Source organism: Molossus molossus, unplaced genomic scaffold, assembly GCF_014108415.1.
Source record: "Molossus molossus isolate mMolMol1 unplaced genomic scaffold, mMolMol1.p scaffold_m16_p_18, whole genome shotgun sequence".
In the NCBI taxonomy this organism is placed as follows: domain Eukaryota; kingdom Metazoa; phylum Chordata; class Mammalia; order Chiroptera; family Molossidae; genus Molossus; species Molossus molossus.
Genome location: NW_023425353.1, coordinates 20,947,429 through 20,968,592, shown reverse-complemented (window position 1 = coordinate 20,968,592; position 21,164 = coordinate 20,947,429). Strand labels below are relative to the sequence as shown.

General features: G+C 57.6%; 2 protein-coding genes across 3 annotated transcripts in view; one reads left to right on the top strand and one right to left on the bottom strand.

Moving 5' to 3' along the window:
- The window catches only part of DNAH1 (dynein axonemal heavy chain 1), a 73,452-nt gene extending 62,482 nt beyond the window's left edge, over nucleotides 1-10,970 (top strand). Inside the window, 23 exon segments of the mRNA XM_036267106.1 lie at nucleotides 1,084-1,251; nucleotides 1,341-1,532; nucleotides 1,726-1,857; nucleotides 2,320-2,445; nucleotides 3,053-3,172; nucleotides 3,290-3,439; nucleotides 3,568-3,728; nucleotides 4,535-4,760; nucleotides 4,875-5,070; nucleotides 5,383-5,534; nucleotides 6,033-6,229; nucleotides 6,457-6,601; nucleotides 6,833-6,991; nucleotides 7,065-7,196; nucleotides 7,591-7,761; nucleotides 7,841-8,020; nucleotides 8,101-8,277; nucleotides 8,761-8,934; nucleotides 8,936-9,040; nucleotides 9,043-9,215; nucleotides 9,566-9,917; nucleotides 10,238-10,472; nucleotides 10,849-10,970. Of these exon segments, the coding sequence (XP_036122999.1) occupies nucleotides 1,084-1,251; nucleotides 1,341-1,532; nucleotides 1,726-1,857; nucleotides 2,320-2,445; nucleotides 3,053-3,172; nucleotides 3,290-3,439; nucleotides 3,568-3,728; nucleotides 4,535-4,760; nucleotides 4,875-5,070; nucleotides 5,383-5,534; nucleotides 6,033-6,229; nucleotides 6,457-6,601; nucleotides 6,833-6,991; nucleotides 7,065-7,196; nucleotides 7,591-7,761; nucleotides 7,841-8,020; nucleotides 8,101-8,277; nucleotides 8,761-8,934; nucleotides 8,936-9,040; nucleotides 9,043-9,215; nucleotides 9,566-9,917; nucleotides 10,238-10,472; nucleotides 10,849-10,970 (3,945 nt within the window).
- Nucleotides 10,971-11,259: 289 nt separating this feature from the next.
- Nucleotides 11,260-20,677, bottom strand: BAP1 (BRCA1 associated protein 1). Of its 2 annotated transcripts, none has more exons than XM_036267077.1 (17): nucleotides 20,487-20,573; nucleotides 20,361-20,390; nucleotides 20,197-20,251; nucleotides 19,133-19,193; nucleotides 18,575-18,694; nucleotides 17,788-17,849; nucleotides 17,562-17,704; nucleotides 17,223-17,301; nucleotides 16,664-16,787; nucleotides 16,222-16,369; nucleotides 15,547-15,731; nucleotides 14,953-15,086; nucleotides 13,925-14,403; nucleotides 13,646-13,806; nucleotides 13,312-13,404; nucleotides 13,111-13,183; nucleotides 11,260-12,896 (listed from the first exon to the last, which is right to left on the bottom strand). In XM_036267077.1, exons 1-17 carry the CDS (start codon nucleotides 20,521-20,523, stop codon nucleotides 12,763-12,765), a joined length of 2,118 nt encoding a protein of 705 aa, XP_036122970.1. In that variant the 5' UTR covers nucleotides 20,524-20,573; the 3' UTR covers nucleotides 11,260-12,762. The 2 variants fall into 2 exon arrangements, with proteins under 2 accessions (XP_036122970.1, XP_036122969.1); XM_036267076.1 differs by having other exon boundaries at nucleotides 12,442-12,896; nucleotides 19,061-19,193; nucleotides 20,487-20,677.
- Between the last annotated feature and the right edge of the window lie 487 nt (nucleotides 20,678-21,164).

The window sequence follows — 21,164 nt, the reverse complement described above, 5'->3', positions numbered from 1 at the left end:
CTGCATGCACACAGCCCTGCAGCCACAGAGCTACCAGGAACAAGATCCCAGAATGAAGGAACCCTTTGGCTGGTGAGGGTGACAGACATACCCACCCACAGATGGGTATTGAGGAAATTAGGACCCAAGCAGACTCCTGTGCCCACAGGATGTCACCCTCAGTTACTCCAAGGATCTGCAGCCTGGAGACTGCCAAGCCCTTTCCTCCCTGTGACCCCCATGGCCTTGGCCTAGACATTCACCATCTGCTTGATCATTGCCTCTGCCTCTCAACCTCGGCACCTGAGATTAAGCTTCCCTCTGTTTGCCTTTGAGTTTCTCTCCCTGTCTATCTGGGGCTCGCGTCGCTCATGGGTATATGCTGTCTTGGGAGATGCCAAAAGGTTAGGTCAGCCTGGAGCCCACTCTTCTGCCCAGAAATTGGCTGGGGAGCAATTGTCTGTGCCATGTGGCCATCCACCACCACCCTATGTTGGTGTTGGGCCCCAGGCACTTCGCAGGGTGCACTGGAAGGCAGCAGGACCCCCTATGAGCTTCCCATTTCTTCTTCTCCTCTTCCATCAGACTGAAAACCAAAGGCCCCCCCAGGCCTAATTAAGCCCAAATCAGGAGTGTTCAGGGCCAGTGCTCAGGCTCCCCTGGTCCCAGGCTCTGAGCTCTGGGAGCTCATGAACAATGCAGCTTCCTGGGCCTGTCCTGAACTACAAGGTTGGAGTCTCTCATTGTGGGACAAGAGCCCCAGGGTGTGGTGAGCTTTTGGTGTGGGGGTCATTACCCTGCCGTCTCCACGCCTCCAAGGAAGCAGCCCTTGTCTCTAAATGAGTTTTAAATGGGGCCTGTGTGTCATCAGATCTTGAGTCTATGTCATTTCTCAAGAACTCTCCAACTGTGTTCTTTGAAATCCTGGAACACGTATGTTTCTCTTCCGGCCTGTCTTTTTGGGTTGTGTTTATTCCCTGAGGAGGACACCTGTACTGAAGCCTGCACAGGCATGAGGCACAGGATCAGGGTATCCCTTAGCAGGCCCACTGCCCTGTCCTCCCTGGGAAGTAGCCCTCTGAGGCCTATGGTTCCCATGTCCAGGACAACATTGGGGAGGCAGTGATCAAAGCCATCCAGCCATACATCGACAATGAAGAGTTCCAGCCCGCTGCCATCGCTAAGGTGTCCAAGGCCTGCACCTCCATCTGCCAGTGGGTGCGCGCCATGCACAAGTACCACTTCGTGGCCAAGGCTGTGGAGCCCAAGCGGGTGAGGGCTGGGTACAACTAGGGGTAGGGGAAAGGGACAAAGACTCCCCAGGTCACTCCACAAGCTGTCCTTGTGCCCTCTGCCTGCAGCAAGCCCTGCGGGAGGCCCAGGAAGACCTGGAGGTGACACAGAAGATCCTGGAGGAGGCAAAGCAGCGCCTGCAGGAGGTGGAGGACGGCATTGCCACAATGCAGGCCAGGTACCGAGAGTGCATCACCAAGAAGGAGGAGCTGGAGCTGAAGTGTGAGCAGTGTGAGCAACGGATGGGCCGAGCTGACAAGGTGCACACACCCCTCCAGGCAGGGCCTGTGTTCGGGGCCTGCCCTAGACAGGCTAGAAGTGTCTGGGTGGTGGTGGGGTCCTGGGGTGGTTGTCTGCAAACCCCCGCCCCTGGCAGCCTGGGGGCTGCACTGGGCTGCACCCAGGCCCCTGGCCTAGCCTTCCAGAGCTCACCCCACAGGGCTCCCTCTGCAGCTCATCAATGGTCTGTCGGATGAGAGGGTGCGTTGGCAGGAGACAGTGGAGAACCTGGAGCACATGCTTGAAAACATCTCTGGAGATGTGCTGCTGGCTGCTGGCTTTGTGGCCTACCTGGGCCCCTTCACAGTAAGGAGCCCCAACCCTGCCCAGGACAGCCTCACCTCCCAAATAGACTGCCTGAGGCCTCACTCCCCGATGGGCAGCCTGAAGAGGGGCTCTCCCCTCGCTCACTCATTCAGCGAGCACTTAGCAGGCGCCCTGTCTGAGCCAGGCGCTGAGCCAGGCACTGAGGAGACGGCAGTACACCAAACAGCCAGATAATGCGCCCTGGTGGGCTGGCCTCCCGTTCCTGGCCGGCCGTGTGTGATCACCCAGTCCTCACAGATGCCCTGAGGAGTGGCCCTTATTATGATTCCCTGTTTCACAGACGAGTGGCTAAGGTTTATGGAGGCCAAGAAAGTCACCCAAAGTGGGACTAGAGCACAGGGTCCAGCTCTGTGTGCAACTGCCGTGTGCTGGGGCGCAGAGGGAGGCGGGAGGGTGTCACAGGTGTCGTGTGGCGTGGACCTGAGTCTGACATCTTCCCAGGGCCAGTACCGCACAGTGCTCTACAACCAGTGGGTCAAGAAGCTCGTGACCCACCAAGTCCCACACACCTCCGAGCCCACGCTCGTGGGAACCCTGGGGAACCCTGTGAAGATCCGCTCGTGGCAGGTGCTCGCCCCGGGAGGCTGAGTGACTAGGCTGGGCCTGTGGCCTGGTACACACTGGGCTGGGAGCCTCTGCCTCTCTCCACCCTCTTTCCTTTGTCTGCTCTGAGATGCCGCCCCTGAACCACCCAGGCCCAGCTAGAAGGTGGTGGGTAGGAGAGGAGAAAGCCGAGCTCAGGGTGGCTCAGATGCCAGCTGTGGGCAGAGGACTCAAGGGGATGAAGCTGGGGGAACAGTGTCCAGAGGGAGGGTTGAGGTCCCTAGAAAAAGTCATGTCTCAGCTAGAGCCAAGTAGGGTTGGCACAGGGAGAGAAGCAAGAGGCAGTAAGCAGAGGTCAAAGGTGAGCATAGGCTGGGAAGGCCAATGGGTTGCAGGCTTTGTGGAGATGGTCTAATTGAGTGAGAACTCAGTAGGCAGAAGGACAGAGAAGCCTAGTGAAGGAGGGTGTTGGGAGCCAGCCTAGGAGCTCACTGTCACCTGCCCACACCTCCAAGAGGACACAATAAGGAGAGGACAGACACAGCCAAACCAGGAGGTGGGGAGTAGCTGATGCCCCGGCTGACCCTTCATGTGAAAGCCCCGACCCAGTATGACGCCTGGTGCCCCACAGATCGCTGGCCTCCCCAACGACACACTGTCAGTGGAGAACGGGGTCATCAATCAGTTCTCCCAGCGCTGGACCCACTTCATTGACCCTCAGGGACAGGCCAACAAGTGGATCAAGAACATGGTAAGCCCCCTGCCAGGTGCCACCATCCCCACAGCCAGGCTCAGCAGGCACAAGAGGAGTAGCTGAGCCTTGGGGTGGCTCTCAGCCCCCAAACACCTACCTGCCCTACTCCCACAGGAGAAGGACAATGGGCTGGATGTGTTCAAGCTGAGCGACCGGGACTTCCTGCGCAGCATGGAGAACGCCATCCGCTTCGGCAAGCCCTGCCTTCTGGAGAATGTGGGCGAGGAGCTGGACCCCGCTCTGGAGCCCGTGCTGCTCAAGCAGGTGAGCCTGCAGCCGTGGGTGGGTGGGGCGGGGCAGCCTGCTGGCCTGGACAGGGGAGCGAGCAGCCTCCCCCCCACACACACTGGTGAAGCCCAGGCCACAGCACTTGCCCACCCCGCCCACCACAGACATACAAGCAGCAGGGGAACACGGTGCTGAAGCTGGGAGACACGGTGATCCCCTACCACGAGGACTTCAGGATGTACATCACCACCAAGCTGCCCAACCCACACTACACGCCTGAGATCGCCACCAAACTCACCCTCATCAACTTCACCCTGTCGCCCAGGTAAGCCCCGCCCCCAGGCTTCTGAGTATCAGCTGTGCCTCGGCCTGTCCAGCGGCCCCTCTCCTACCCCCAGGCCTGGGCTAAGTGGGTCTTTCCCCCATTCAGAGCCTCTGCCAGCTTCCTCCCGGTCACGCTGACACTCCAGGACGTTCTAGCCCTTCCACAGGATTCCCTTTCTTGCACTGTTTCCACCTAAAACCCCCACCCCTCACTCATCCTGATCCTCGGTCAAGGCCCCACCCAGCCTCCCTCGAGAGCATTAGCCCCACCTCGTCTCTTCCCCGGCAGCTCAGCCCTTTTCGAGCCCTTGTGCACTGACCTCGAGAGCTATCCTGGAGCCCGAGTCAGGCACACTCGGCCCCTGCACCCCAGCCGTTTCCTGCCCTTGTGCCATGAGCCCAGGCACTATGGCTTTCATTGGCCACCCGCCAGCCCCAGAGGCCTGCTCCATGCCAGTGGCCACGGTGAACCTGTCCACAGGACAGGGAGTGGAAACACCCTTAAGGCCTGTCCGTCCCAGTCACCTTAACCCCGCCTGCTGAGAGGGAGTTTTTCAGAGACCCCAGCAGCTCACACATCCAACTGCCTGGCCCTGACTGGGATTCCAGGCTGCCACCCGAGGTCTCACTAAAAACTGATCACTTTGAGAGCAGGTTCTGCGTTATCCCTGCTGCCTGAGACAGGCTAGGCCTCCCAGGCTGACACAGGCAGGGACTCTGCTCTTGGAGCCCTAGGAGAACAGAGAGATGGGGCGGGCCCTCGGGGACCACCCGGTATCACAGGCAGGTGTTCCCTGCCTCTGGCAGTGGCCTAGAGGACCAGCTGCTAGGCCAGGTAGTGGCTGAGGAGCGGCCCGACCTGGAGGAAGCCAAGAATCAGCTGATTGTCAGTAATGCCAAGATGCGCCAGGAGCTGAAGGACATTGAAGACCAGATCCTGTACCGGCTCAGCTCCTCCGAAGGCAACCCCGTGGATGACGTGGAGCTCATCAAGGTGCTGGAGGCTTCCAAAATGAAGGCTGCGGAGATCCAGGTCGGCAACTGGCTGCCCACCCTGCCTGCCTCTCCCCACCCTGTCCCTACCCACTTCTGCCTGTTCTTTGCCAGCCTAACTGGGCCTGGTCACCCCCCTCCACTGCACCCCCAGGCCAAGGTCAGGATTGCAGAGCAGACAGAGAAGGACATCGATCTCACGCGCATGGAATACATACCCGTGGCCGTCCGCACCCAGATCCTCTTCTTCTGTGTGTCTGACCTGGCCAACGTGGACCCCATGTACCAGTACTCCCTCGAGTGGTTTCTCAACATCTTCCTCTCAGGCATCGCCAACTCAGAGAGGGCAGGTACCCTGGCACACGTGCACATGTGGACACAAACACAGGCTCCCACCTGGCGCAGATGGGATGCGTGAACACATCTCTACAGTGGGCACGTACACAGACTCACATCCGTAGTCTCTCACTCTCATATCAGACACGCTCAACATGAGAACACACACACCCCTCCCTACCCTCCTGGGAGCCCTTCTACTGGGAACCCCAAATGCCCCAAGGGGAGCTCCGGACGCCCTATGGCTGCTGCGGGGATGGCTGGGCTGGACCCAGGGCTCCTGGTTCCCTCCCCTGCCCCTGGTGCGGCATTGTCTCTGCCTGCAGACAACCTGAAGAAGCGCATCGCCAACATCAACCGCTACCTGACCTACAACCTCTACAGCAACGTCTGCCGCAGCCTCTTTGAGAAGCACAAGCTGATGTTCGCCTTCCTGCTGTGTGCCCGCATCATGATGAACGAGGACAAGATCGACCAGGTGCATGAGCAGGGCGGCAGCCAGGTGGGACAGCGGGCCAGGACAGCCGGCTGAGGAGTTGCTCTGTTGTAGGGCCTGGGGGAACAGGATGGAAGGGAAGGCCAGGCATGAAGATACAGCAAGAGCAAAGGGGCAGAGGCCTCAGGAAACATGGTTCCTTGCTTAAAAACAGACAGGAACTGCACAACTACTGTACTTTTCCACATGGGATAAAAACTATTAATAGGAGAAAATTAAAAAAAACCAGACAGGAGACCCTGGTTGAGTTGTGGCCCAAGCAGTCCTGTGAGCCCAGGCCTCCTGAGCCCTCAGTGCACTGGTGGGCCCGGAGGCTGGCCTGGGCCCAGCTCGTGCTCTCATGAGTCCCAGGTGTCCATGGTGTTGGAAAGTGCTGCCCACGTAGTGAGAGTAACAGCCACCAGTGCCCAAGCCCTCACTGTACTGGGTGGGCTCACGGGTTCACAGCGCCTGGCACTAGCTTCCCCTGTCCCCTGCCAGAGCGAGTGGCGCTACCTCCTATCCGGGGGCTCCATCCAGGTTATGATTGAGAACCCTGCAGTGGACTGGCTTTCAGACCGGGCCTGGCGAGACATCCTGGCGCTCTCGAACCTGCCAGCCTTCTCCTCCTTCGCCACTGACTTTGTGGAACACCTCTCAGAATTCCAGGCTATCTTCGACAGCCACGAGCCCCACCGGTGAGCTGGGCCCAAGGCATGGCAGGGTGGGCACGTCCAGGGGGTGAGACCCAGACAGGAGCCTTCTGAGGGGCCACCCACGATTGCCCTGCTGTGGCCACGTCTCCTTCATGCCCCTGGCACATATCCCCGGGCACCCCACTCTCCCCTGCCATCCAGCCAGCAGAGTCCCTTGGCCAGTGCCCTCCCACAGGTCAGCTTTCAGGGAGACATGGGCACTATTGCAGGGAGCCCTTGCCTGGCATCTGGGACCAGTACCTCGACCAGTTCCAGAAGCTGCTGGTTCTGCGCTGCCTGCGTGGAGACAAGGTCACCAATGCCATGCAGGACTTTGTGGCCACCAACTTGGAGCCACGCTTCATTGAGCCCCAGGCAAGTGCCACCAGCCAGTGCCACCAGCTAAGCCCCTCCTGGGTGCCAGGGGCCTGGCTGCACCTGGACAGACCACCACAGCCTTGGTCAGGCTATAGGACTCCTAGCCCCACCCCTCCAAAGGCTCTGGGAGGATCCAGGCCCCCAGGACCTCTCTGGGAGCCCCAAGATTGCTGTCCCTTGCCCCGGTCCCTGTGCCTCCTTAGCCCAGCATCTCTCCCTGCCCTGCAGACAGCCAACCTGTCGGCGGTGTTCAAAGACTCCAACTCCACCACACCCCTCATCTTTGTGCTGTCGCCTGGCACTGACCCCGCTGCCGACCTGTACAAGTTTGCTGAAGAGATGAAGTTCTCCAAGAAGCTGTCTGCCATCTCCCTGGGCCAGGGCCAGGTAAGGGTGGGACAAGGAGGCTGGTGGGGGCCAGGACAGCTGGTCCCAACACTCAGCACCCCCACCCCCACAGGGCCCTAGGGCAGAAGCCATGATGCGCAGTTCCATAGAGAGGGGCAAGTGGGTCTTCTTCCAGAACTGCCACCTGGCCCCAAGCTGGATGCCAGCCCTCGAGCGCCTCATTGAACACATCAATCCCGACAAGGTGCGCCAGCCTCCTCTGCTGAAGGGAGTACTAACGAGTCTGCCTGGGACTGAAGCTAAATGAGGTGGTCCCGCAAAGCGCTCGGCCCAGCCCCGCTCACAGGCAGCACTCGGGAACCGACCTACAGAACATGATCGACGGCATTCATCTTCCCAGTGGCCCCCCAGTCACACTACCAGTTGTGATGTGACTTGCTCAAGGCCATCCAGCCAGTGACCCTGGGACTTACCAAAGCTCATATTCTTAACCTGTGGACCGGTGCAGCCTGGCCTGGCCCACCCAGGAGTATAGCGTCAGGCTGAGGGTGGCCCACCGTCCCTGGGTAGGAGGGAGATTGGTGACAGGGGGACCACCAGGAATGGGTCTCAGTGCTCATGTGGAACATGGCCACCAGGTGCACCGGGACTTCCGCCTGTGGCTTACTAGCCTGCCCAGCAACAAGTTCCCAGTGTCCATCCTGCAGAACGGCTCCAAGATGACCATCGAGCCGCCACGCGGCGTCAAGGCCAATCTGCTCAAGTCCTACAGCAGCCTCAGCGATGACTTCCTCAACTCCTGTCACAAGGTGAGGCACACTTGGCAGTGCCCTCCCCTCCCTGCCCCTGTCCTCACCCCTCACATCCTCTGCTCCTCACCTCTCATAGGTGATGGAGTTCAAGTCCCTGCTGCTGTCTCTGTGCCTGTTCCACGGGAATGCGCTCGAGCGTCGGAAGTTTGGGCCCCTGGGCTTCAACATCCCCTATGAGTTCACAGACGGGGACCTGCGCATCTGCATCAGCCAGCTCAAGATGTTTCTGGACGAGTATGACAACATCCCCTACAAGGTGGGCTGGAGACAGGCTGGAGGCAGGGAGCTCAGGGAGCTAGGTGCTTGTGGGGTCCTTACCCCCCCACCACCACACAGGTCCTCAAGTACACGGCAGGGGAGATCAACTACGGGGGCCGCGTCACCGATGACTGGGACCGCCGCTGCATCATGAACATCCTGGAGGACTTCTACAGCCCTGATGTGCTCGTCCCTGAGCACAGCTACAGTGCCTCGGGCATCTACCACCAGATCCAGCCCACCTACGACCTCAACGTGAGCACAGCCTGGGTGCTGGGTGAGAGGAGAGTGGCCCCTGCCCTCCAGTAGCTCCTTCTCATTGATTAATCCATCCCCCAAGACAGTCACCACTGCCTGAGTGCACTGGGTGAGGCAGGGTGAGGGGCCGCAGACCAGCCCACAGCCAGGGAGGGCTCCCAGGAAGCGCTGCTTCAGCCGAGATGTGTGAGGAGGGCTCAGGGGCCGTGTCGGGCCCTCCAGAGTGTGGTCATCAGTGGAGGGGAGGGACTGTGACAGGTTTGAGCTGCCAGATGGAGCAGGGAGCGGGATGGCAGTGAGAAGAGAGCTGGGAAGGAGGTAGAAGCCACCCACCCACATGATGCCTCCAGGGCCTTGGAGGCCCAAGAACAACAGGTTACAACCAGGGCGATGGGTGGGGAATGTGCCCGATTGGAGGGCTGCACACAGGCTGGGGGTAGGGCCAGGCAGGGGCTTCACTTGTGCCTTCCTACCCTCCAGGGCTACCTCTCCTACATCAAGGGCCTCCCACTCAACGACATTCCTGAGATCTTTGGCCTGCATGACAACGCCAACATCACTTTTGCCCAGAATGAGACTTTCGCCCTGCTCGGTGCTATCGTACAGCTGCAACCCAAATCGTCCTCTGTGGGCGGCCAGGGCAGGGAGGAGGTGGGTGACTGCAAGGGGAAGGGACCCAAGGGTTGGGCAGGGATAATCTCCCACCCACCATCCTGTCTGCTCCCTTGTAGGAACTCTGCATGTAGAATCCTATAAGGGTTGTGGGGGCCAGTCCTGACCCCCAGTATCCCTTTGCCCCTACAGATAGTGGAAGATGTGGCTCAGAGAGTCCTACTCCAGGTGCCTGAGGCCATCAACGTACAGTGGGTGATGACCAAGTACCCTGTGCTGTATGAGGAGTCAATGAATACGGTGCTAGTGCAGGAGACCATTCGGTAATCCCCCACCCCAGCCCTTGGTCAGCGGACCATTGGGCTATAGAGAAGTGACAGCAAGAGGTACTTTGGGCAGGTGCCATGCCAAGTGCAACAGACCCATCCTCTAACTCAGCCACATTTTATTTCCATTTTAAAAATGAGTAGACCAGGGTCCACAAAGGTTAAGTGAACTAAGGTCACACACTTGCTAAGGGCCAGAGCTGCGGTTGGTACCCAGGCTACCCAACCAGCTCTATGCTCTAGCCCCTATGTTTGGCCATTGTTTTTTCGTCTATGGCCTACAAGTTTCCTGGTAGATACTGCTACAGCCCTGGCCCACTGCCTGCCTCCTTGCACTGGCCCCATAGGTACAACCGGCTGCTGCAGGTGATTACACAGTCGCTGCGCGATGTGCTCAAGGCACTCAAGGGGCTGGTGGTGATGTCCTCGCAGCTGGAACTGATGGCTGCCAGCCTGTACAACAACACCGTGCCCGAGCTTTGGAATGCCAAGGCCTACCCATCACTCAAGCCACTGTCCTCATGGGTCATGGATCTGCTGAAGCGCCTGAACTTCTTGCACAGCTGGATCCAAGAAGGCATCCCAGCTGTTTTCTGGATCAGTGGATTCTTCTTCCCCCAGGCTTTCCTAACAGGCACCCTGCAGAACTTTGCCCGCAAGTCTGTCATCTCCATTGACACCATCTCCTTCGATTTCAAGGTCTCGATATAGCTAGGGTCAGGTCAGGTGACAGGCTGAGGTACAGCCCAGATAGGAGGGGCGCAAGGACACAGCTGGCTGGCAGTCAGGGGACCCCTGAGCAGGGGTTGGATGGGGGGAGAACCAGGCCAGAAGAGGCCATGAGCCCCAGGGAAATCACGAGGGGCAGGACATAGCCTGCAAGCTACCAGCTAAAATGGTGGGTGATAGGCAGGCAGGCAGGCAGGCAGAACTCTCAGGAGTTTGTGCCTCTGGATCCAAATTCTAACCCAGATTCTGGGTATTAATATGTGTGGGGCATATCTGTGTGCCCACCATAGGTGATGGGCCAGTCAGTGTCAGAGCTCGAGACCAGACCCAAAGAGGGGTGCTACATCCACGGACTGTTCCTGGAAGGTGCCCGCTGGGATCCCACGGCCTTCCAGCTGGTGGAGTCTCGACCCAAGGAGCTCTACACGGAGATGGCCGTTATCTGGCTCCTGCCAGTACCCAACCGCAAGATCCAGGACCAGGCCTTCTACCTGTGCCCCATCTACAAGACGCTGACCCGTGCTGGTACGAGGCCTAAGGCGGGGAGCATACACCACAGGTGGGGCTGACCCAGGTTAGCTGAACAAGATGGCCGGCCAAGGTCAGTCAGCAGTCCTGATGAACCTGGGAAGGAGAGCCTGGCAGAAGCAGGGTAGTGCCCAGCAGCTGGCTGGCTATGGAGTGGCCCCAGAGCACACCATGTTGCCTCCCTCAGCAGATCCACCTTGGGTTCTGGGAGCCCCTGGGTAGGCCTGAGCCTTGGCCAGACTCAATCACCAAGCAGCTTGCCCTTTGGTCAGGATTCCCTCGTCTCCAAGCCTGCCAAATCCATTGCCCTTACCCTGTCTGTTCTCTAGTTGTGGCAGACAACTTAACCCTCCCCACTTGTTGCCTGTTCTAGGAACACTATCAACCACAGGCCACTCCACCAACTATGTCATTGCTGTGGAGATCCCCTCGGAGCAGCCCCAGCGACACTGGATAAAGCGTGGTGTGGCCCTCATCTGTGCCCTGGACTACTAGACTGGGACAGAAGAGTGGAGCCATTAAAGTTGAGTTTTCTAAGTAGTCCAGCTGAGCCTTACCTGCTTACATCAAGCCCCTTCTGTGGGAATCACTGCCAGAGAAAGAGCGAGGGTGGGGGTGAGGGGCTACAGTGGTTAGCAAGGGGAAGAGGTGGCAGATGTAGCAGCTTTGACCTGCTGACCTATCCAGGTGAAATGAGAGGTGAGCCCTTCAGGGTCCCAGGGCCCCTCCTGGAGAACACATCAGGCAGGAATAGGCAGCCCTGCCTCAGCCCAGAGCCCCAGCATCTCTCCAAGTTGCAAAGCTATCAGATCTGATGAAAGCCATAGCATGGCTTTCTCCTCCCAAAGTACCCCTTTTAGACAACCCTTTAGGCTCCACAGCCCACCTGAAGACCCTCCGCAGCTCAGGTCCTAAATTCCAGAGCTAGGATTCCAAAAATCTGCCCAAGAATGTGTATTTCTCACCCACCTCTGGTCACTGAGCCTTGGGCCAGGCCTGATTAGCTCCTCACTCCTATCTCAGCCTAGCCTACAAACCTCAGGCCAACAACCACAGGAGGATTCATTTTTTTAGGAGTTTTATTCACTCATTGATCCAATATTTACAGGGGGTCAAGGGGTCAGGCTGTGCTCAGTGCAGAAGTTAACTGCCATGCCTACTAGCCGTCCCCCACCCCCTCTCCTCTCCCAGATCACTATGTACAGATAACGGGCCTCCTTGGATCTTCTTCAAAGTCATCGGGTAGAGACTATGGGGCTATATTTGGGGAGCCAAGCTCCAGAGGCAGTGCTGGGCCCATTACCCCTGGTGTCAGGCCCTCTGGGAACATGGGGGCTCCAACTGCTTGTCTTGGTCCTGCAGTCCCCATCCTGAGTACCTTGCAGAGGCTGCGGAAGCGAGTAGCAGGGAGAGTGTGGTGCCAGTCTCCTGCAAGCAGCCCTGTCTCTGCTACCCCTACGAGGAGGGAAACATGGTAATACTGAGGGGCTGGGCAGAGGCTCCCCTAAGCCCCAAGCTCCAGGGACAGAGCCCAGGAACCCAAGGCAGGCCCACTGCCAGGGCCACAACACTGACGGCAAAGAGCCCCAGAGCCTTGCCATGGACAGGAGACTTGACGTGCCCGACTGGAGCCAGGGAGTTTACAAGCCCCCGAGCAGCTCAAACACTCCTCTCTGCTCAAGCCATGAGCCCCAGCAGGTTGCTCACCCCACCCCTGCTGGGATACCCCACTCCCAACCCAGCCCAAAAGCCAGGTCCCTGAGTTTGGAGCTCTCCCAGGAGGAATGAAGAGCCGACCTGGCTTCCTCACAAGAGACGATTGGCAGCTGGGGCTAGAGCAGCAGGCCCATGCCCACTCAGGCCCCACCAGGATGAGAGCTGTTAGGAGAGAACGCAGTCAGAAAGCCAGCTATGTCAACACAGTGGTGGCAAGATGGGCCAGAACCCAGAAAAATAGATGTCTCTGTAGGTAAAATATATATTCTGCTGCCCAGGCAGAAAGGCCAAGTCCTACAGCTCCACAGCCGGCTGTGGAGGAAGCCGCAGCACCTCGCTGTGCCCAAGCTCCCAAACTCCAGCTGCTGCTTCCTGAGCACTATGGGCTTGACCTGCCCTACCAGACCCAGGGGTACAATGCAGGGAATCCTGGCCTGGCTTGCATTTCCAGGGTCTGGGCTGTCTGGCTGGAAATATTCAGTAATACTGGGAAGGGGACTGTGGGGCAGGGAAGGGGCCCTGGTGAGGGCCACAAGGCAAGAGCAGGCTGCAGAGATGGGGCCAGCAGTCCTCATTGGCGCTTGGCTTTGTAGGGGCGTGAGCGTTTCCTCCGATCAGGCTTCCGCTGTTTGTGGAGCCGGCCAATGCTGACCCCTTGACGCCGCCGCACCGAGATGTTCTGCTCCACCAGGTTGGCCAGCATGCCTGCAGAGAAGCAGAGGCCCTTGAGCAGGTGGCTGGATGCCCAGCAGCCACCCACTCAATAGGCCACAGCCTCAGGCCTAGAGCTGAGGGTCTCATGGGCCTCCCTGAGCCCCAGTCTTCTCAAGCCCCAACAGAGGCCTGATGGAGGGGGGACCTGAGGAACATGGCCCTCAGCAGTGTATGCCAGGGAATGCACAACAGTCAGTACCCTCACCTTCCTGAGCTAGCATGGAGATGAATGTGCAGATGAACTCGTCATAGTTGTGGGTCCTTCTCTGGTCGTCAATCTGGGAGGAAAAGGATGAGAGCACTGCAGCCCATCTCCCAGAGCTGCCACCAGCTGACCTCGAGAGGTCGCACACCTCTGAGAAGACAGTCAGGAGCAGAGGACCAGGCAGCTAGAGAGACAACCCACCTTGAACTTCTTTCTCTTCTCCACTTCTTCCTTGAGGCAGGCCTCATAGTTGGCAATCTCGGCCTCTACACACTTCAACAGTGCCAGTAGCTCCTGAAAAAAACCAGCATTACACCCATGGCAGAGGCTGGCCAGCACCAAAGCCACACTGCCATGAAGCAGTGAGAGGCAAGGATAAGTAAGCAGCCAGAGTGCCTGGAGCTTACTGAGGCCTCTTCCACTACCCAACCCAGGCAGGCTTCACAGCCACCAAAACTCCAGTCAAGAACCCAGCCTTGGGCAGCAGTGCCCCAGGCTCTTCCCTCTGCCAGGATTAGAAAACTGCAGGGCTCACCTTGGGTGAGTACTTCTCTCCATTCAAAGGCTCACCAGGCCTGGCCAGCCCAGACTTCTCTCTGCCATCTACAGCTTCCACCACCTCCTTCTCCTCTGGGCTGCTGGACCCCTGGCTGCCCTGGCTTGGTCTGATGGAGGGCGAGGAACCCTTCCCACCCTCTGAGAAAAGAAGGCATGAGAAGACCCATCAGAGTGCAGGACACTTGGTGGTCACTTGGCTACCTCCCTCCTCCCTCCTTGGTATACCAAGTGGCCAGTGAGTCAGCCCAAGGCCCACCTGTCAGTGCCAGGGGACTCAGCACACCATCCTCAGCCAAGTGCAGCAAACCTGTGCTGATTACAGGACCCAGGTCACGTACAGCACGATTGTAGCGTATACAGTCAACACGCAGCAGACTATCATCCTCTCCAAAAAGCACCTTGGAGATGTGGGAGGTGACAGGGCTGGAGGGCCGTGTGGGGTTGGCCGAGCGGATGGGCGAGCGCAGTGGTGAGTTGAAAGCACTGCCGATCTCGGACGCTGTGTCCGTGCTCTCGTTGCTGGGGGTGGGCGAGGGCTGCGAGTGCGTGGGCACCGCCACAGCTGGACTCCCAGCACCGCTGCTGGTCTTGATGGACAGGGGAATCGAGAGGTCTTTCTGGGACTCTTTGAGCTTCTCGGCCAAAACGTTGATTGTGTTGGGCTGCAGCACCGACAACTGCCCATCCCCGGAGCCACTCAATGGCCCTGACTTCCCTGGCCCCTTTCGTTTGTACCTGTGGGGTCCAAGAAGAGGTGAGCCAAGGGAGTGGGCCAGGTGATCACACACCCAGCAATGCCCAGAATTATCTGAACACACCCTGGGGCACCCAGGGACTGACGCTGCAGCTCCTCGCTCAGTCCAGCAGCCTGACCCAAAACAGCACCCTGAGCTCTGACAGCTACAGCCAGGTGTCCTCAAAGGACACCTTCTCTATTTTAGCTGCTGGCCTTTTGCCAATGCCATGTCTTCCAAAAAAGCTACCCCTACCTCATCTCCTCCTTCCCTGTTTTATCCAATTCTTATTCCAAAGCCCAGCCAAAAGGCCACCTCCCAACAGTACACATCTTGATGTCTGGTTAAATGTGCTCAGCCCTCGCCCCATCCTCCAAAAGCTTCTTGGGGCCTGGAGTCAACCCCTTCATGCCAGCCTCCCCCAGGGCCCTGCACTCAGCAGGGGCTCAGTACTGTCTACTGTTGAAGGGCATTCTCAGACACAAGCTGAAATATTCAAGATAGGGTCCGCAGCACTCAGAGCCTCCAGCCTTACAGAGCTGAGGCTGACCTGATGGCGGAGTTGGTGCTCTGCACATCGTCCTCCTCATCATCCTCATAGTCATCCTCGTCGTCTGAGTACTGCTGGGGTGGGCGGACTGGAACTCGGCTGCGGCCCACACCTGCTGCCAGGTCTTCCTCCTCCTGGGGCAAAAACCCAGGACAGCCATGAGCAGGGGTCCGTCAGCCCAGACTGGGCACAGCACTCACAGCCAGAGAGGAAGCCAACATGGCTCAGGTCAAGTCCACAGAACCCCTCAGGTATTGCAGAGCCCAACCCTGGTTCTTGGGAAAGCTGCTGCCCACCCACACTACCTACCTGCCTACACAGGGCTTCTGAAACATGTGCCTTTATTTTGCCAGCAAAATCCAACCCATAAAGTTAAACCAAGGAGCATAATCTAAACGTTTAGCCCCCCAGTTGTGTGGCTGGACTTAAAGTCAGAGGAGCTCTCTAAGCCCCTGCCTTTGTGGGTGCTTCTGAGTATCAGACAGAACCAGGCCTGGATGGAGGACGAATACCAAGGAACCGCCTGAGGAAACTGCCTGTAGCAGCCTCTTGAAAGAATCCTGGAGGAAGTCCTGTGGGGTGCTCCCAGCTCACCTGCATGGGGGACTTGGCATAGTTGTGATTGTCCAGAAAAGCTGGCAGCCGCTGGACAATGGGAGTGGGGTTAGGGGGAACACCGTTGAGGTTGCTCCCTGAAGGTTTCACCACCAGCTTGGGTTTGCTGGGAGGACTGTGGGTCAAGGGTTGTGGGCATGAACCAGCCACCTCCTCCACACCGTCTGAGAGAAGAAGCACAGGCAGGACTGTCAACTAGATCCTCAAGAAAAGCTGTCCCCAGACTGCTGTCTCTCCAGTCCTGTGACACAGCTGCACCCCCTCTCTTCCCAGAGAATAGTCAAGCCAGCTGGTGGGTTGGAAGTCAATCATGGGCCCACAGCAAGACAGGAGAAGGACAAGATGGAAAAAGAGGGGGAAGCAGAAAGATAAAAAAGCCTCTAAGAAAACCAGAAAGGGAATATGTTCCAGAAAAGGCTCAAGGGCCTGTGGTAATGGCAGCCCTTTACAGATGCCTTTCTTTAGGGAAAAACTGCTCTCTCCCCACATTCGGACAGAAGAAGGATACAAGCACTGGGCTTCAGGCCCCCGCAGGAGCCTCTGAATCACTGCCCAAGTGCTTCCATAGGAAAAGACTTGCTCTGCTTGAGTCTCCCAGATCAAGCTATGAGGGGGTGGTTCTGAGCCCATAAGAGGCCCTAAAACCCCTAGTACCTGTGTGAATGCTGTCAGAGGCCACTGGGGCCCTGCTTGCCTCCAGAGCCACAGGGGACTTGCCACTGGCTGGTTTAGACTCCTCAGGCAGCTGTGACTCTTGAGACTTGTGGGTCTGAATCAGCTCTGGTTGTGTTACCCTGATCAACTAAAAAGAGAATCCAAGGCTCAGAGGAGAGAAGGTAGTCCCAGCCTCCACCTCGGACAGCTAAGGGCCTTGGCTCTAACCACTCCCTCAAAGGGAAATACAAGAGTCAAACCCAAACCTCCTTTCAGAAACGCCTTTCCCTCCCCACCCCAAGTTCCACCTTTCCCAGAAAGGGCATGAAGGAGAGGAGTGGTTGGTTGAAGCCCAGATCCACAATAATGATTTGGGAATCAGAGACAGATGCCTTAGTTGGGGGAAAATGGCTGGGCAGGGACCAGGCAGGAGGGTACTCACCTGCTGCAGGGCCTCCAGTACTGTCTGACGGTTCACCTTCAGCACATGCAGCCTAGCCTCATACTTGATCCTGCGGTCAGGCACCACCGCCATCAGGTTGAAGCGGATATCATGGTAGGGCTCCCTGCAGACACAGCTGCAGCTGTGAGAGCAGCTCCCACCCCAGCCCCACCATCAGGTTGAGGCAGATATCCTGGAAGGGCTCCCTGAAGTCACACCTGCAGCCATATATATGTACAGGCCCACCCCAACAGGCAGGCAGCAGCTGACTGCACGTCAGACACCTGAGCTGGTACCTTCCAACAAGCCATGCAAAGGGCCTGGCAGGATGTGACCCAGCATACCTAGACCACCCAGGGCTCCACCAAGGCCTGCCCCTCCCTAAAGCAGGCCATAGGCAGCCTGAGCAGGAAATAGGGCAATGAGATCTTGAGGGAGCCCAAGATCTAAGCCTGATGCTGCCAGATTCACCATGTGTCTCTCTGCCTTGGTTCACTTTTCTGTGTCCCTCCCAATGGAGGCACAGCTCCAGAGGGTAGGGCAGACACAGGGCCCTTACCCTGCAGTGGCGAGGCCAATACGCTCCATGATGACCCGCCGAGCTTTGTCTGTCCACTCTTCATCCTCCCCCCAGGGCCCTAAGGAACAGCAAGACGAGGAGTCAGCAGGAGGGAAGCCCTGAGTTTGGGCAAGCCAAGAGTAGAAGGGAGGACGGACAGCAGTCAAGCGAGGAAGTCAGGGGCTAGTCAGGCAATGCAATGCAGGGTGCCATCTGGCCAAAGCCAGTTGTCAACACTCACCCCCCCACCACTGAGGCCCAAACACTAAGGACCCTGGACCCCAGTTCCTTAGGAGTTAAGCAGAGAAAACCAAAGGGCCCCCAGCTCAGAGTGCCTACCATGGTCAATGGGGTAGACCTTGAGCCCATCCAGCTCAAAAAGCCGGCCTGTGATAGGCACATAACTGACAAAGTGGAACGCCTCCATGGTCCGCACTGCGCTAAGGCCGTTCTGCTTCTCTGGGAGGTGGCGTGGCTCAGGCCTGGGGAAAAACACAGTCAGGGCCCAGAATGGGACAGCCCTTCTTTATCCCCACCCTCATCAGCTCCCACAGCTCCCACACACCTGGCATGGCTATTATGGGCCTTGGCCAACTCCGGGGCATTGCCAATCGCATATCCTTTGCTCTAGAGGGAAGAAAATAAAGCCACATCAGAACGACTTCTTAGGTGAGCCTCTGAGTAGAAAACAAAACTTAAGAGAGCAGGTTGGAAAGCATTCCAGGAACCTGAAGAAGCACAGGTGGACTCTCCTAAAGTGTAGAAGAGAGCTCTGGAGCTCAAACAGATGGGCTCTAATCAGTGGACACTGGGCGCAATGTGACCTGTAAAGTGGTGACAAAGTTCTAAAATGGTATCACTTAAGCAATGTTCCTTCTTTCCCTAGGTTTGTCTCCTTTCCTGACAATTAGGCCTAAAACCAATTGCCTTACATAATTAACTTAAGAGTCAAATGTAATGGCCCTGGCCAGTTTGGTTCAGCGGTTAGAGCGTCAGCCCAAGGACCAGAGAAACCTGGGTTCAGTTCCCACTAAGGGCACGTACCTCGGTTGCAGTTTGTCCCCGGCCCCAATTGGGGTCGTGTGGGTGGCAACCAGTCGATGTGTCTCTCTCACATCGATGTTTCTCTCTCACACATCGATGTTTCTCTCTCTCCCACTCTATCTGAACATAAATACAAAAATGTCCTCGGGTGAGGATAAAAAAAAAAAAAGAGTCAAACGTAATTTAAATGATCACGTGGAAAGTAAAAGTCTCATAGTGCCAAATATCATGTGGTGGCATCACCAGTAGTCCTGGAGGTCAGATTTGTCCAGCCAGCTTTGAGCCAGGATTAAGGGACTGTGGCCTACCTCAGGGCTGAAGCCTTTGGTGAAGTCCTTCATTCGACTCAGAGTGGGCCCCAGGTCCACATTGCTGCAGTTCAAGAGCACGCTTAGCAGGGCATGAGTGGCGCAAGAATTGGGGATCAGCTGTGAAACCAAGAACAGTCACTCATACACAGCATCCCTCAGTCAAAGCCCACATTCATCAAGAATGGGGACCCAGAGAGGGACAGTCATATCTGAACAATCACCTTCATCTCTGCTCAACATTTGTTCATTTAACTAAATACCCACCAGATGTCTGGGAACATGGAGAGTGGTTTCAGACCCCACACTACTCTAAAGATTCTCCCTTTTTAATGAATAAGAGCTTAATTCCTTCTGCCAAGGAACTTCTATAACCACCACCCTTGGTATCTGCCTATCTCTTCATCCTGCCTTCTCCACTTCACTTCCCAAGCAAAGAAAATGGCAGGATCCCACCCGCCAAACACAATATAGAGCCCAGCAGACCTGGTGGGCAAAGAACATATTATTCACAATATCGTCATCAATCACAGATGTATCATCCACCAAGGTAGAGACCTTGCGACGGGACCGGCGCTCTTCGATCCATTTGAACAGGAAAATGAATCCATACACGGGGCTGGGGAAAGTAAGAAACAGAGCTAAACCAGCCAAGTTGGAGAAGGCAACCAGTATCACCTTTTTTCTCCCTTTATTCCCCTGAACTGTGTTACCACTCAGGTGCCCTTCCCATAACCCCACCTTTCCCCTGGTTTCTTCCCAACACTGCCCAAAGTGGCCCTGAGCCCTCACACCCCAGGAGCCTGAAATGGGCAGTCTAAGCATCAGCTTCTGGCTGTGGTTCTCTAGGAGTCCACCCAGTGTCCTTATGAAGTCTTTGGTTCTGGGATAAGAGAAGAAAATCTGGAACCAATGGCCCAGGACAGGGGAGGAACAGAAGGTAACAAAAACTCTGATAAGGAATTTAAACACTAATTCTCACTTGTGAACCCCATGGCCTGAACCCCACTGCAGCCATGGGAGAAAATGAACACCCGTAGCAGCCCCTTCTTTCCTGGGAAATAAAAGCAGACTTCTCAGTTTAGTCACTGTCAGTTCCTCCAGACCTCTATTTTTCAGGACCACCAAAACAAGACCGTGAGGTTGGTCATCCAGGAGGGGCCTTGTAAATGCCACATACCAACAAATCAATCAATACAAGACCACCAACCAATCAATGTAAGACCGCTGTACAGAGATTAAAGGCACCGGCATGTTAAAGCAGTAACAAATAAATTACAGCTGCACAAAAGGCACTGTGTGATCCAGGTCTAAAGAAGGGCCTGGCTTCCTGCTCCAGACTAGAAAAAGCAGCTGAACTGTACTCCAAAAGACAATTAAAATTCGTATTGGGTGGGGGTGGGGGAGGGGTGTTGCTACATAAAGAGAAGTGCTGAGGAAAGACTGGGAGAAAACAAGAACATCAGCTTGATCAGGAGCGCACCCAACGGGGAGGGATGCTTCCTTATGTGAGATTTTACAACGTGGGGTTCCTGATACTACCTCCCTTGAGGGGCACTCTTCCCTAGGCCCTTCCCTAGCCCTGGAGGTGTGAAAGGCGGTCCTGCCGCCAAGCCACTCACCCCTGGCACTTGCTCTGAAGGTCATAGATCTCCTCCACTTGCACCCCTTTGACACCTGCGATCAGGGAAGAAAAGAAGTCGGGAAGGGCAGCTCCTGGCCCTGCAGCAAGGACGCAAGAACGGGCCTCCACAGCCCGGATCCGGAGGGTAGGAGAGGCTCTTACCGAAATCTTCCACCAGGAGGGTGAAGAGGCCTGGTGGGGCAACAAGAGAAGCGGGTGGTGGTCAGGCAGGCGCCTCCCGGGCCCACCCGGCATCCCCAGCCCCCAGCCAGCCGGCCCCCTCCTCACCAGGGTCGCTCTCCAGCTCCAGCCAGCCCTTATTCATCTTCCCGCGGGGCGGCCCCTCAGCGCCATGTCCAGGCCCTCCCGACCCACCGCCGCCCCCGCCGGGAGCCCCCGACGCCCCCGGGGCCCCTAGCCCCACACACAGACAACGGGCCCCGTCGCGTCACCCGCCCGCGCCGGCGGGACACGTCACCGCAGAGCGACGGTCTCCGCCCTGCCTCTGGGCTCCTCTTCCGCTGGTTGGACTCCGAGGCCGGCGCGCGGGCGGGGGGCGGGGCGCGGCGATGGGCGGGGCCAGAGGAAGGGCGGGGCGCGCGGTGTCAGCGCCAGCGTCGCGAGGGGAAGGGGCGAGGCGAAAGAAGGGGCGGGCGCGCGGCCGTTAGCGGTTCCGCTCAGCCAACGGTCCTCGCAGCGGTAGTCCCCGGGGCCGCAGTCTCCCTGGGTCGTAGTCCGCGCGACCCGGCCCCCGTTTGCGCGCTCGCCCCCTTTACCAGGCGCAGTCACCGCGCGGGGCGGCCGCCCGTGAGGTAGCTACAACGAATAAAGCTCCGGGACTTAAGCGCCCTCGGCGACACCTGGACGGGCGGCCCCGGCCGGGAGCGGCGGCCCGTGTGCTACCGTGAGGAGCGAGCGGCGGAAGTGACCTCGGCCCGGCCCCGCACCCGCCTCCCTGCAGGCGCG

Excerpts from the sequence above, each read along its gene's own strand:
- BAP1 (XM_036267076.1), bottom strand. The coding sequence starts at position 20,523 with ATGAATAAGGGCTGGCTGGAGCTGGAGAGCGACCCTG. Across the intron at positions 20,252-20,360 it reads CCTCCTGGTGGAAGATTTCG|GTGTCAAAGGGGTGCAAGTG; the intron begins GTAAGAGCCTCT and ends CCCTGATCGCAG. Across the intron at positions 19,194-20,196 it reads CTTCAGAGCAAGTGCCAGGG|CCCCGTGTATGGATTCATTT; the intron begins GTGAGTGGCTTG and ends TACTTTCCCCAG.